Raw genomic sequence first — 14,266 nt, 5'->3', positions numbered from 1 at the left:
ACTAACTCCAACCAACCCCAACCCTCACCCCGACCCCAACCCCAACCCCGACCTGTAGGTGGGAAGCAAGAGAAGGACAGGAGATGCTGCCTGCTCCATAAACATCTCTGTTTGTAGACAACTCTGCCTAAGAAAGCCGAAACTCCCGAGCTGCTGCCTTCTGCCCCGTGTGGGGCTGAGCCCCGCTCCGTGCCCACCGCTCCACCTGGGCACAGTACTTCTCCGGGATGCCAGCAGCTCTGCAAAGAGAAGAAACCATCAGATGCCGATGCTTGGAGCGGGTTCTGTTTGAAGGAGACACCCAACGGGAAAGCCGGGATGGGATTTAGGGCTGCGGGCCCCACCTGAGCTCCTGGATCTTCTGCTGCTTGAGCTGGGCGATGCGTCGGCTGCGCTGCTGAGCTGCTTCCTGCAGCCTCTGGCTCTCCTCAAAGGCAGCCATGCGCTCCTGGGCCCTCAGCTGCTGCTGCTCCTTTATCTGACGTCGGATATCATCAGCGTGGGCCAACTGCAGGGCTGCCCTCCGAGCCTCCTCCGCCTTTTCCTTCTCTATCTGCTTCTGCTGGGCCCTGAGGGGGGAGAAGACCTCCAAGGTCGTCAAATCCAACCGTTAACCCGTCCTCGCTGCCTGTGGCATTGTGTAATGGTAGAATCGTCCAGGTTGGAATCATCAAGCTGACCCCTCCCCAGCATCCCTGATGTCGGAATCACAGAATCGTGGAGCTGTTGGGGTTGGAAAAGACCTTCAGGATCTTCAACCGCCAACCCTCCCTGCTGTGCCCACTGACAGAGTCATTAAAGTCAGGAAAGGCCTCCAAGGTCGCCGTATTGACCCACCCCCACTGTGTCTGCCAAAATAATCACAGAAATGGGGAATCACGAAGGTTGAAAAAGACCTTGAAGACCCCCAAGCCAACCCCAGCCCATCCCCACCATTCCCATCAAGCACGATCCTAAACAGAAGCACAGAACCACGAAGGTTGAAGACCTCCAAGACCCTCAAGTCCAGGCCCAACTCATTCCCACTCACAGAACCACGAGGGCTGCAGAAGACCTCCGAGACCCCCAAGCCCAACCCCAGCCCATCCCCACCATTCCCACTCAGAACCACAAGGCTCAGACGACCTCCGAGACTCCCCAGGCCCAACGCCAACCCACACCCACCAGGACCACCGACCACACCTCCACCTTTCTGAACACCTCCGTGCACGGTGACCCCATCCCCACCCCGGGCAGCCCATAGTGATGGACCCCCACCCTTTCAGAGCAGACATTTTCCCACCTCCCACCCCACCACGCCATCACACTGAGCTCAGCACAGATCCCAGCTCACCGGAGGATGCGTTCGAAGTCGTGCCGGTCCCTCATCACCTGCACGGCCATGCAGTGCTCCTTCTCAGCAATCTGTTGGCTCCGGCCCCGCCGCAGCTGCTCCTCCATCTCAGCCTTCCTCCGTGCTGCCTCCTTCTCCTTCCTCCTCCATTCCCGCTCGGCCGCCTCCTGGCTGCGTTTGGCCCTCAGTGCGTCCTACCCACAGGGACAGAAGGGGATGGCAGTGAGGCTGGAAGGTTGAGGAGGAATGGTTTTCATGGCTGCGCTCCTTGCTTCGTGATGGCAGATCTGCCAGCCCTCACAGAATCACAGAACGGTTTGGGTTGGGACCTCGAGGATCGCGAAGCTCCAACCCCACACCAATGCAGGGCCACCAACCTCCACGTCTCACAGCAGCCCAGGCTGCCCAGGGCCCCATCCTTGCTGCCCTCCAACACCTCCAGGGATGGACGGGGATCCACAGCCTCTCTGGGCAGCTGTTCCAGCACCTCCCCACTCTCCCAGCAAACAACTTCCCCCTGACAGCCAGCTGAAAGCTGCCCTCCCTCCACTTCCAGCCATTCCCCTCGTCCTGCTCTCATCTCCCCTTCCCAAGAGCTGCCTCCCCTCCTCTTTGTGGCTCCCTTGAGGTCCTGCAGGCTGCACTCAGCTCACCCCCAGCCTCCTCTTCTCCAGCTGAACGAGCCCAGCTCCCCCAGCCTGGCTTTGCAGGGAGGTGCTGCAGCCCCCCGCTCATCTCTGTGCTCCTCTGGACCCTCTCCAACAGCTCCCTGTCTCTCCTGCCCTGGGTGCCCCAGCCCTGGGCGCAGTGCTGCAGATGGGGCCTCACAAAGCAGAGCAGAGAGGGACGATCCCCTCCCTGTCCCTGCTGCCACCCCTCTGCTGCTGGAGCCCAGGATCCCGTTTGCTTTCCGAGCTGCAGGAGCACTCTCACCCGCTCTGCCTGCTGGTCGAGGGCCTTCTCCTGCATGGCCCTGAGCCGTGCCATCTCCTTCTCCTTCTCCCGACGGATTCTTTCCTGCTCAGCTTCCAGCTCTGCCTCCCGCTCCTACGTGGGACAGAGTTTGGTGGCAGCTCCCTGCATCCCATCACCCACCCGTGCTGCTGTGCTCAGCCCCAGTACCATTTTCTGCCTCTGGTACTCGAGCACTCGCTCATCCTCCATCTTCTCCTTCTGCAGCTGCTCCTCCTTGCACCTCTGGCTCTCGTCGTTGATGCGTTTAATCTCAGCCTGGATTTTCTTCTGCTGCTCCTTCTTCTGCTCCAACTCCTGAAGCACAGAGCTGAGGGTCCGTGGGGTGCATGGGGTGCTCGCTCCACGTGGGCTCAGAGTCACTTTGGAAGGAGGCCCAGCCTCCCCAAGAGACCACAGCCTCAATTCTGCACCAAGACCGACTCCCCCAGCACCGGGTCACCCTTCCAAGAGTGAAAATCTGCCTTCGTCCCCTTCTGCTCCCCAGCAGCCCCCTGGTTCCTGTCCAGCACACCTTCTTCTCCTCCATCTTCAGCTGTTCCAGGTACCGAAGCATTTCCTGGCTCTCCTGGTCCTTCTGCTCAGCCCTCAGCGCCCGCTCCTCCGCGTTCTTCTCAATCTGCTTCACCAGCTCCTGTCTACCTCTGGAAAGAGTCGTAGGATCACTGAGTGGGTTGGAAGGGACCTCAAAGACCATGGAACCATGGGATCACAGCATGGTTGGGTTGGAAGGGACCTCAATCCCGCTGATAAGAAGAGCATTAATTCCAGACAGACCCCTGGGGGACTCCATTCGTCACCACTTCCCTCTGGACACAGAGCCACCGACCGCAGCCCTACAGCTGCGTCCATAAAACCAACCCTTTATCCACCAAACAGTCCGCCCTTCAAATCCACCTCTCCAAAAAGGGCCCTGCTGCTCACTGGATCAGCTCCTGCTTCCTCCTGCGTTCCAGCTCCTCCTGCATCTCGTTGGCCTTTTGCCTCTCCACCTCCATCATCCTGGCCAGGCGCTTCTCCTCCTCCTCCAGCTCTCTGGCTATCTGCTTCTTCTCCAGGATCTGCGTGTCGCGGATCATGTGGCACTTCACACCCAGGAGCAGCTGTGGGGACAAGGGGTGTCCCTGGGCTCAGTGGATGGGGACAGATAGAGAGCAGGAGACGGAAAAGGGAAGGAGAAGACAACTCTGGGCAGCAGCAGGCAGCGCTCACAGCTCATCCTCACCGTGCCACAGCGCCCTGTGGGGCTCGGGGCACCTCGTGCCACCTCTCCCCTTTCATTTGTGATGCTGGGGAGGAGGATGGGAAGCTCCTGGCCTTACCTCACTGAACTCCTTGATCTCATCCTCCTGCTCCATGCGCATCCTGTTCGCCCGTTGCAGCAGATACTGGGCGCGTTCCTTCGCCTCCTCCTCCAGGTCGCTCTGCTTGCTCTGCTGCAGGAGGGTTTGTCGCTTTGCTGCTGCCTTGCGCTCGTTCATGGCCTCCTAACGGGACAGGGGGAGAGCTGAGCCACCAACCCGCAGCCCTGGGCCACCATCCATCACGCTGGGCCACCAACCTGCACTGCTGGGCCACCAACCTGCACTGCTGGGCCACCAACCTGCACTGCTAGGCCACCAACCTGCACTGCTGGGCCACCATCCATCACCCTGGGCCACCAACCTGCACTGCTGGGCCACCAACCTGCACTGCTGGGCCACCAACCTGCACTGCTGGGCCTCCAGGCTGAACCCTTGGGCCACCATCCCATACCCTGGGCCACCATTCTGACCCCTGGGTCACCACCCTACACCTTCTGGGCCACCATCCTACACCCCTCTACCCCATGCGATCATCCTGAACCCTGGACCACCATCCTTCACCCTTGGGCCACCACCCTGCATAACCCCTGGGCTCCCACCCTGCACCCCCTGGACCAAAACCCCACTCCCTTCTAAAGGAGACACCCCACAGAGGTGCACTGGGGAGGTGTGGGGTGCAGCCCACGCAGCACTGCAAACTTTAGGACCCCCCCACCTCCCCTCCTGGGCTCAGAGGGTTGGAGAGGTGTAGGGTTTGAAGCTGGGCACACAATCCAAGGTGCGCAGGGCGGTGGTCACACCCTATGGGTGCCCCCCACGGCATTAAGGGTGGGCAGGGGGGGTGCCTACGAGGTCTGCCTCCCTCTGTGCTTTCAGGGCTGCCAGCTCAGCTGCACGCTGCTCCTTGCTCAGCACTCGGGACGACTCCTGGATGCGCTGAAAGTCCTGCAGGCCGATGATGAGGGCTGGTGTTGGCTTCTCTGAGGGGATGCTGTGAGAGGAGGGCACAGAGCAGAGCAGTCAGTGCTGCCGAGCGTCCTTCACCCCCCTCCCAGCTCACCCCCAAATCCTCCCGGTGTGCTCATGGCACTGCGGTGTCACCTCAGTGCTGGGACATCCCTGTCCCGAGCAGAGAGGGATGGCAGCTGGGCAATGGGGGAACCCACAACGCTCTGCGGAGCCCCACACACAGCACCCAAAGAGCTTTGGGCCAACCCAGCCCCACAGCTGCCGCTGGGAGGATGGAAGTGAGCTGAAATGTGCCCCCCGAGCTTCAAGCAGAGAGATCCAGGGGTGCAGCACTGTTGGACGGAATGAGTTTGGTGTGGGGGGAGGACGCAGCTCTGCCCCACGGTGACTCAACCTTGGAGGAAACCACCTCAGTGCCCCCATTTCCCCACGTGTAAAAAATGTGGATAATGACACAGGGCTGGGTATTGTTGGGTTGTTTTTTTTTTATTATTATTTATTTCCAGGTGAGTTGTGAGGAGTTTTAATTACTGCCAGCATTGCTCAGCTGCAGCACGGCGACGCGTGCGGTGCATTAACCAAACTCACGGGGCACTTTGAAGGCTCTGGGGACTAAGAATGCAGTCACTGTTATTATGTGTCACCTTTTCATCCACCCCTGGGACAGATACCTGCATAATAAGTGCCCCAGAATCACAGCATCGGATTCCAGGACGCTTTAAAGAATGGGTAGTGGCACCAACGGCCCTAATAAATGGGGTGACATAAATGGGGTGACACAGCGACCGCAGCCTGAGCTGTCCGTGTTTGGGTGCCCAACCTGCACCCCGATTTTTAGGAATGGAAAAGGAACCCAAATGCTTCCTGATGGAGCCACGTGGAGGAAATATGGGCCCAAAATTTGGGGCTCTGAGCGTGGGATCCTCAGCCCAACCTGGAAGCAAAGGGCTGCGGTGCTTCTGTATGGGGTGGAAGCAGGGAGGTGAAGCGAAGGGGAAAAAAAAAAAGGGGGGGAGGGAGGGGGGGAGGGGGGGAAGGTCAAAATGAGGCTCAGTGGGGTTTGCCCGGGATAATGGCACCGTGCCCTGCGGGTTTTTAATGAGGTGATGTAATTAAAGCCGGGTTCTGACTGCTCGACCTTGTGGACAAACAGCTGTGCGCCCAGGGAGGGGGGCATCGCTGCTGCTTGGGGATGTTTGGCACTGGGAGGGGTGGGGGGGGGGGGGTTGTTTGGGGAGGAGTTGAGGGGGTTTAGGGGGGTGTTTGGGGTCTGTGACTCACACGAGGCTGCGGATGAGGTCGTTGCTGAGCAGACGGATGGTTTCGGGGCGGTGCTGAGCGCCGGGCGCTGACTTTGGAGCGCTGCGCGCATCCCGTAGGAGCACAATGGGGCCGTGAGGCTGCGGAGGCTGTAAGGAAAAACCCCAAAGATGGGCGAGGGGAGCGAGTGGGGATCCCAAAGCTGGGGAGGAACCGATGCAAAAACCCCAACGCAGCGCCGTGAGATCACAGCAGTAAAACAGAGGGTAGGTGGGAGGGGGGGGGCAGCTCCGTGTCCCCTCTGTTGGTGGCAGAAATCCCCCCCAAAGTGCCCCCAAATCTCAGGAAAACCCCACACTGGGTCCCATTCCGCCTCCTCCCGGTTCTCCCGGCTCAGCAGCTCCGCCGAGGTCCCCGCGCTCGAGGTGACATCGCCATCTAGCGAGCCGAGGCTCCTGATGGGGAGAGGAGGGGGGGTCCCACACCGCCCCACTCCTTATAAACCTCCCCTTCTTGGAGATGGGACGGGTTGTTCCATCACCTTCTCAGGGATGGATGTGAGGCCACAGTTGGGTTAGAAGAGACCCTAAAGATCACAGAGCCGTGGGATCACAGCGTGGTTGGGTTGGGAGGGTCCTTAAAGATCACAGAGCCGAGGGATCACAGCGTGGTTGGGTTGGGAGGGTCCTTAAAGATCACAGAGCCATGGGATCACAGCGTGGTTGGTGAAGAAGGGACCCCAAAGACAATGAAGCGTGGGACCCCAATACAGCTGGGTTGGGAGAGACCCCAAATCCTCCCCCTTGCCATGGGCTGAGTGCTTCCCATCAGCTCAGGCTGCCCACAGCCCCTCCATGGCCTCAGGCTCCAAGGCTGGGGCACCCACAGCTCTTTGAGGAACCCATTGCCCTCTGAATACTGAATTTCCTCCTTAAATCTGTGGGTCCAAAACCAGCCGTGTGCCCACCCCACACCCCACAGTGGGGCACAACCCCACGTGCCAGGCTGGGCAGGGCAGCTCAGTGCCCTCAGGTTGCATTTCTCATCCATCACCGTTATCAGCTGCGTGTTTAATTACAGGGCTGGGCAGCACTGCCAACAGATAACGGCTGCATTCAGCACTGCCAAACTCAGAGCCTGGAGAACGGGATGGGATCCGCCTCCAAGAACCCAATTAATGATTGTAGGAATGTTGTAAGGCTGTGATAACTGCGTGGAGCAGCTGCTGGGGATGGAGCCCAGAGCTGAGGCGGGTGTTGTGACGTCGTCTTTCCTTCCTCTCCTTGAAAAGAGCGATTTCTTGCTGCTGTTTTTTTGGCAGAAGGTCTGGCTTGCAGTGCTGACGGCCCCATAGCTCTTTGGGGGGGGGGGGCAGAACCTCCATAGGGATCCCAATGGGGTGGGATTGGGGACACGGGGCAGCACCCAGGGCTGCAGCCTTGGAGCTGAAGGGCGTTGGGTGCCATAAAGCTGTGCTATGGGGCCATAGGGCACAGGTTGGGGGGGGGGGGGGGGGGCCACACACTGCTGAGGTTGGTGGCTGTGTGGCCCCTCCCCCCCCCAAAAAAAACACAGCCCTTCCCTCCAGCAAAGCCCAAAGTGTTGAGGGGTGCTCAGCCCCTCCAGCCCACAATGAAGTTGGCCCAGGCCCGGGGGGGGGGTTCCAGGCCCATGGGTCGGGGGCTGAGGGCCGGGGGTCTCAGGCCCACTGTTTGGGGTCGAGGCCTGGGGGGGGTTTCCAGGCCCGAGGAGGTGGGAGAAGCCCCACCGCCCCCCCCTTACCCCAAATAGGTTCTCATCCACCTCGGTGCTCCGTGCCCGTCTCCGTAAGCGGCTGGAGGGCTGCCTGGAGCCGGGGGGGTTTGCGGAGGTCCCGTTGAGGCCCTGCAGGCCGCGGGCAGCGCTGGCCATCCCGCTCCTCCGCTCCGTCTCCATAGCAACGGGAGCGCGCGTTCCCATGGCAACGAGACGCGCTGTGGGCGGGGCCGGCGCGGAGCCGCCGCTCTAGGCAGCGCGGAGCCGACTCTATGGTCGCTGGGAGGTGTTCGGCCCCGGCTGCGCACGCGTGGCTCCGGCGGTGTCAGCTCCACGCGTGGCTCCGGCTGTCCCCATCCCGTCCCCCTTCCCGCTCGTTCCCAGACGCGTCTCCACGCCTGGCTGGCCCCATTCGCGTCCCTTTCCCCATTGTCACCATTTGTGCCCTCCCATCTCTGTGTTCCCAGTCGTGTCCCCGTGTCTGAGCGTCCCATTCCCCACGCGCGTCCCCACGGGTCCCCTCCACGCGTGTCCCCGCCTCCCGCAGCCTCTAAGCCCCGCCCCCTTCCCGTAGCCCCGCCCCTCCACGTGCTCCCCCACCTCCACATTCGAAGCCCAGGGCTGCCCCCACCCTTGGGGTGGAGATGGGGGGGGTTCCTCCCCCATTCCCCTCATTACCACCAGACCCCCCCCCCCATGGGGTGAGTGCCCCCACCTCACCCCTGGACCCCCCCCATTGCCTCTTACCTACCCCAAGAGCCATTGGGCCCCACACTTGTGGGGACAGCCCCCACCCCACCCGACTCCAACCCCAACCCCCCCCTCCCCCACCCGACCTTAACCCCTACCCACCTCCCCCCACCCCGCAACCACTCTCACTCCGTGTAAACAAGAAGGGGCCATTTATTGGGGCGAGAGCCACTGGGGGGGGGGCTCTCCCCAGCACGGCCCCCCCCAAGGCACAGCGGTGTTGGGATGAGAAGGGGGGGGTTGGGACACGGAGACAAAATAATTATTATAAAAAAAAAACCACAGATTTTGGTCCTGGCAGGTGGGCACAGCCCCGGTTGGTCCATGGAGGGGTCCATGGGGTGGTCCATGGGGGGGTCCATGGGGAAGAGCGATGCGCTTTGGGGACCCCCCCAGCCCCACGGAAGCTTTGGGGTCGGGGTGGGGGGGTTTTGGGGCCGTTCAGAGGATCTGTCGGGGCATCCCATACCCGGTCATGCCCGCCTGTGAGGCGCCACGGTTGGTGCCCATCTGCAGCCCGATGACGCTCTGCCCCTCCTTCAGTTTATCCTCCGAGAAGACGCGGCGGTTCTCCTGCGATTTCCTACGGCCACCACCATGGGGATCAACCCACGTCACCCCCCACCCCCTTGTGACCCCCTCCCCCAGACCCCCATCACCTACTTAGGGAACCAGTTGGGGTCTCCCACGAAGAGCCCATCGCCTTTGGCCACCGCCAAGCTGCCCAGGTTCATCAGCGTCCTCTGCACGCACGCCATGTTCTTCCCTGCGTGGTGCCAACGTGGTGTCACCTCCCCCTCCCCACCCTTTGGGGACATCTGGGTGTCACCCCATCGTCCCCAGCCCTCACCTTCCCACAGATCCACCGTCTGGAAGATGTCGGTGGCGGCGATGCCGTAACGCTCAGCTGCTTGCAGGAACTGGGAGATCTGCTCCATCTGCTTGAAGGCCATGGAGGACGCCTGGATTTTGGCCACCGGCGCTTGGCCCCGAGGATAGAGGCTGTTGATGAGGCGGCACAGGACCTGGTGGCATCCGTGGTGACAAAAATGGGGTCGTGGCGGCACCACGACCACCCCAATGTGGTGATACCGTGACCTCCCCGATGTGGTGCCACCGTGATGAGCCCAACATCAGGTGAGGGGACACCAGGAGCAACCCAAAGCAACGGCACCATGATGACCCCAATGTCAGATAAGGGGCACCAAGACCGCCTCAATATGGTGGCACCACGATGACTCCGATGTTAGGTCAGGGGACACCATGACCACCCCAATATGATGACACCGTGATGACCCCAATGTCAGATAAGGGGACACCAGGACCACCCCAATATGGTGGCACCACGATGACTCCGATGTTAGGTCAGGGGACACCATGACCACCCCAATACGATGGCACCATGATGACCCCAATGTCAGATAAGGGGACACCAGGACCACCTCAGTATGGTGGCACCATAACCTCCCCAGTCTGGTAGCACCACGATAAGCCCAATGTTAGGTGAGGGGACACCATGACCACCCCAATATGATGGCACCGTGATGACCCCAATGTCAGATAAGGGGACACCAGGACCACCCCAATATGGTGGCACCATGATGACCCCAACGTCAGGTAAGAGGGCACCAGGACCACCTCAATACGGTGGCACTGTGACCACCCCAACATCAGCTGAGGGGACACTGTGACCTCCCCAAGGCAATGGGGATGACCCCAATGTCAGATAAGGGGTCACCACGACCACCTCAATACGATGGCACCACAATGACCCCAATGTCAGATAAGGGGTCACCACGACCACCCCAACATCAATCGAGGGGACACCACGACCCTCCCTTAACCCCATTCACCACCAAGTGAGGTGACACCAGACCCCCCCTCCCCTGCAGTCCCCACCATCAAGGACTCACGGTGCCGTCCTTGAGCCACTGCTGGAATCCATCACGCCCAGGCGCGGGTTGGGGGATGTCCTCACCGCACTGCCCCACCATCCAGCGCACCAAAAGCTGCTCCAGCTCGGGGTCGTACTGACGGTCGATCTTCTGCTGCACCTCCCGGCTCAGCCCATACGATGGTCCCCTGTTTGCCATGCCTGTGGGGACACTCTGCGTCACCCATCCTCCCTTGGGGACGTGGTGACACCTCCTGGCACTGCCCTTCCCCTGGGATGTCTGTCTGTCTGTCTGTCTGGACCTTATCGCCCGTGCCAGGCGCTCCCTGCTTCCTGCCTGGTGCCGTGGTGACAGCATTGGGGTGCACGGCCCCTCCTTGGAGTCCCCACGCTTTACCATCCCAATGGTGGCACCCCACCGTGTGCCCACCCAACCCTAAACCTCCACCCTAAATCCCAACCCCCAACCCCATCCAAAGGTCCCCAAAGGTGCCAATGGTGGCACCCCACTGTGTGCCCACCCAACCCTAAACCTCCACCCCAACCCCCAACCCCATCCAAAGGTTCCCAAAGGTGCCAAAGGTGGCACCCCACCGTGTGCCCACCCAACCCTAAACCTCCACCCTAAACCCCAACCCCTAACCCTATCCAAAGGTCCCCAAAGGTGCCAGTGGTGGCACCCCACCCTGTGCCCACCCAACCCTAAACGTCCACCCTAAACCCCAACCCCATCCAAAGGTCCTCAAAGGTGCCAATGGTGGCACCCCACTGTGTGCCCACCCAACCCTAAACCTCCACCCTAAACCCCAACCCCCAACCCCATCCAAAGGTGCCAGTGGTGGCACCCCACCCTGTGCCCACCCAACCCTAAACCTCCACCCCAACCCCCAACCCCATCCAAAGGTCCCCAAAGGTGCCAAAGGTGGCACCCCACTGTGTGCCCACCCAACCCTAAACCTCCACCCTAAACCCCAACCCCTAACCCCATCCAAAGGTGCCAATGGTGGCACCCCACCGTGTGCCCACCCAACCCTAAATCTCCACCCTAAATCCCAACCCCCAACCCCATCCAAAGGTCCTCAAAGGTTCCAATGGTGGCACCCCACTGTGTGCCCACCCAACCCTAAAACTCCACCCTAAACCCCAACCACCAACCCCATCCAAAGGTCCCCAAAGATGCCAATGGTGGCACCCCACCGTGTGCCCACCCAACCCTAAACCTCCACCCCAACCCCCAACCCCATCCAAAGGTCCCCAAAGGTGCCAAAGGTGGCACCCCACTGTGTGCCCACCCAACCCTAAACCTCCACCCTAAACCCCAACCACCAACCCCACCCAAAGGTCCCCAAAGGTTCCAATGGTGGCACGCCACCCTGTGCCCACCCAACCCTAAACCCCAATCACCAACCCCATCCAAAGGTCCCCTTCGGGTCCCCCCGCACTGCCATCCCGATAGCAGCACCACTCCATCCCCACCCAACCCTAAACTCCATCCCGAGCCCCAAACACCAAACTCAAACCTCAACCACCCACTCTAACCCCGAAAACCCAATCCTAAAGCCCAGCCCTAAACTGAACCACCAACCCCAACCCTAAATCCCAACCCTCAACCCTAAACCAAACCCCTCAACCCTAAACCCTAACCCCAAACCACCCACCCCAAGCCCCAGCTGGGTTCCCCCAGTTCCCCCATTGTGTTGGCTCAGATTTTTTTGGCAGCTGCTCACTGAATGTTTGCAAAACTGCACCCGTTTGTATGGGATCGGAGCCAGATCCGGGAGCTGCCCTGGGAGCCCCACACCACAAACCCCAACAGCCCCAGGAATGGCTCCTGGCTCCATCCTATAGGGCGCTATGGGGCACAGAACCCGGTGGTCCCCAGGGCTGGGTGACAGCATCCCAACGCTGCCCACATCAGGGCGCTCCCAATACCCTACAGCCATTGGGTGGGCATTTGGGGTTATGCGTTCTGCACTGCTCCCCCCAAAGCTCCTCCTGGGGAGGGACGTACGGCTGGGCTGAGCCTGGACCCCATTGCACATCCCCAGATGTGGGGGACCCCAATGTCACCGAGGCACCCCATCCCAATGCCACCGAGGAACCCCAGTGTCACTTGGGCATCACCCCAACACCTTGAGGTCACCCCACATCACCGGGTCACCCCAGTGCCAACAAAGTACCCCAATACCTTGAGGTCACCCCGACCTTGAGATTAACCCAACACCACCAATTTACCCCAATGCTTTGAGGTCACCCCAATGCCACCAAGGCGTCCCAACACCACCAGGGTCACCCCAACACCATTAAGGCACCCCAACACCATGAGGTCACCCCAACGTCACCAAGGCGTCCCAACACCACCAGGGTCACCCCAACACCATTAAGGCACTCCAACAGCATGAGGTCACCCCAACACCACCAGGGTCTCCCCAGACATCATTAAGGCACCCCGAAGCCACCGAGGGCATCCCAGCACCTTAAGGTCACCCCAACACCACCTTAATGCCATCAGGGTCACCCCAATATCGCTGGGACACCCCAGTTCCACCAAGGTACCCCAATGCCACCGAGGTACCCCAACTTCGAGGTCATCCCAACATCACCGGGGTGCCCCAAAACCTTGAAAACACTCCAAACTGGAAATCACCCAATGCCACCAAAGGCACCCAAAGTCCAATGGGAGACGGGGGGGGAGGGGGTGATAAGGTGCTCCCCAGGACCCAAAGCCAATGGGTGAGGAACAAAGCTGTCCGGATTGCGTGGCTGGGAAGGCGGGGGGGGGTCGGTTTGGCCAACGTGGGGCTGTTTGTGTCACTGCAGACCCCCAGTGCCACCCCATTGTCACCCTTGGCTCTGGTGGTGCCCAAAATCGGTGAGGACATCGCCATGCCGGGGGGCAGAGAGGGGTGGGGAGGGGTCCCAGAGGACACGGACACTGCAGGGGGCAATGAGGAGGGGGCGGGAGCCGGCCCAGAGCGCACAGAACCACCACGAGGGAGCGGGGCGGGGGGGGGGACGGGGACAGACGGACCCAAATGGGGAGGAGACCCCCGGGTGGTGCGCAAAGAGCGCACGTGGTGCCCATGGGGTGGGACAACGGGACGCGCTGGGACCCCGGTGGGGACCCTCGGATGGGCGATATGGGGACCCCCAGGACATGGGGGTGGGGGGGGGGTTCAGCAGCTCTCCGACAGCCGCTCCCCCCCCCACCCCCCCCGGGCCGCGGGGCCGGAAGCCGCACCCAGCTCCGCTCCCGTTGCCGTTCCCGGGCGCGGTGCGCGGTGCCGTTACCCCGCAGCGGCTCCTGGGCAGCTCGGAACCGCCGTTATGGACCAGAACAGCGGAAGCTGAACGGAGACCCCGAACCGAAGACCCCGAGCCGGAGACCCCATCCCGGTGCCCACTCCCCCCCCCCCCGTCCCCATACACACAAACCCCTCCTTCTTGCCCACCCCCGTTCCTCCCGGTACCCACCCCGCTCCCACCCCCGGCCGGTGCCCCCCGCCCCGTTCGGTACCTGCGGTTCCGATCCCGGTCCCGGTGCGGTCCCGCAGTGGCGGATGCCGCCGCCCGCGCCCTTTTCACGGCTGATGTCACCGCGGAGGGGCGGCAACGGCACCGCCCGACCCCGGGGCGGACCCGAACCGCTGGGACTGGGGAGAACCGCACCGCCCCGATGGGACGGGGGGGCACTTTGGGGAGGGGGGGGGGAACGATAAGATATGGGGGTGCGATGGGCGATGGTTGGGATAAAGTGGCCGTGATGGGACGGGGTGCCAATGGGGGGGGAGGCTGGGGTGGTCGAGGTGGCAATGGAGTGACTGGGGGGAACTGGGGGGGGGGAACGGGGGGGGGGTTTGGTGGTCCGTGGTGAGGATGGAGGGAATGCGATGGGGGCAATGGTGGGGATAGGGGTGATAAGGGGGGGTAAGGGATGGGGGGGTTTGGGTATGGGACACAATGGCTGTGATGGCCGTTGGGGGGGGGCTGTGATGGGGATGGGGGGGGCAGCAGTGGTTATGGGTCGTG

The 14,266-nt window shown here is 61.6% G+C and overlaps 2 protein-coding genes across 3 annotated transcripts; both read right to left on the bottom strand.

Moving 5' to 3' along the window:
• Nucleotides 1-87: 87 nt before the first annotated feature.
• On the bottom strand, nt 88-7,806 carry CFAP45 (cilia and flagella associated protein 45). 2 transcript variants are annotated; one of them, XM_085209794.1, is made up of 11 exons: nt 7,621-7,806; nt 5,860-5,987; nt 4,459-4,600; nt 3,628-3,792; nt 3,230-3,408; nt 2,820-2,949; nt 2,456-2,602; nt 2,267-2,380; nt 1,334-1,527; nt 345-569; nt 88-239 (listed from the first exon to the last, which is right to left on the bottom strand). In XM_085209794.1, exons 1-11 carry the CDS (start codon nt 7,795-7,797, stop codon nt 128-130), a joined length of 1,713 nt encoding a protein of 570 aa, XP_085065920.1. In that variant the 5' UTR covers nt 7,798-7,806; the 3' UTR covers nt 88-127. The 2 variants fall into 2 exon arrangements, with proteins under 2 accessions (XP_085065920.1, XP_085065921.1); XM_085209795.1 differs by lacking the exons at nt 88-239; nt 345-569 and adding an exon at nt 576-723 and having other exon boundaries at nt 7,621-7,804.
• A 672-nt stretch (nt 7,807-8,478) lies between these two features.
• TAGLN2 (transgelin 2) lies at nt 8,479-13,910 on the bottom strand. The gene is made up of 5 exons (XM_085210079.1): nt 13,755-13,910; nt 10,257-10,438; nt 9,194-9,368; nt 9,007-9,109; nt 8,479-8,926 (listed from the first exon to the last, which is right to left on the bottom strand). Exons 2-5 carry the CDS (start codon nt 10,434-10,436, stop codon nt 8,785-8,787), a joined length of 600 nt encoding a protein of 199 aa, XP_085066205.1. The 5' UTR covers nt 10,437-10,438; nt 13,755-13,910; the 3' UTR covers nt 8,479-8,784.
• Nucleotides 13,911-14,266: the final 356 nt, after the last annotated feature.

This window comes from Meleagris gallopavo, chromosome 27, assembly GCF_905368555.1.
Source record: "Meleagris gallopavo chromosome 27, MGAL_WU_HG_1.1, whole genome shotgun sequence".
NCBI lineage: Eukaryota > Metazoa > Chordata > Aves > Galliformes > Phasianidae > Meleagris > Meleagris gallopavo.
Note: the sequence above shows the minus strand (reverse complement) of the source record. Positions and strands in the feature narration are given on the sequence as shown.

Bases quoted from the DNA above. Each gene is read 5' to 3' on its own strand.
- CFAP45 (XM_085209794.1), bottom strand. From the start codon at position 7,797: ATGGGAACGCGCGCTCCCGTTGCTATGGAGACGGAGCGGAGGAGCGGG. The intron at 5,988-7,620 runs GTAAGGGGGGGG...TTTTCCTTACAG, and splicing joins TGGATGAGAACCTATTTGGG to CCTCCGCAGCCTCACGGCCC. The intron at 570-1,333 runs GTGAGCTGGGAT...CTCCCCCCTCAG, and splicing joins GACTTCGAACGCATCCTCCG to GGCCCAGCAGAAGCAGATAG.
- TAGLN2 (XM_085210079.1), bottom strand. From the start codon at position 10,436: ATGGCAAACAGGGGACCATCGTATGGGCTGAGCCGGGAGGTGCAGCAG. The intron at 9,110-9,193 runs GTGAGGGCTGGG...GGCACCACGCAG, and splicing joins GACGGTGGATCTGTGGGAAG to GGAAGAACATGGCGTGCGTG. The intron at 8,927-9,006 runs GTAGGTGATGGG...TGGTGGCCGTAG, and splicing joins GACCCCAACTGGTTCCCTAA to GAAATCGCAGGAGAACCGCC.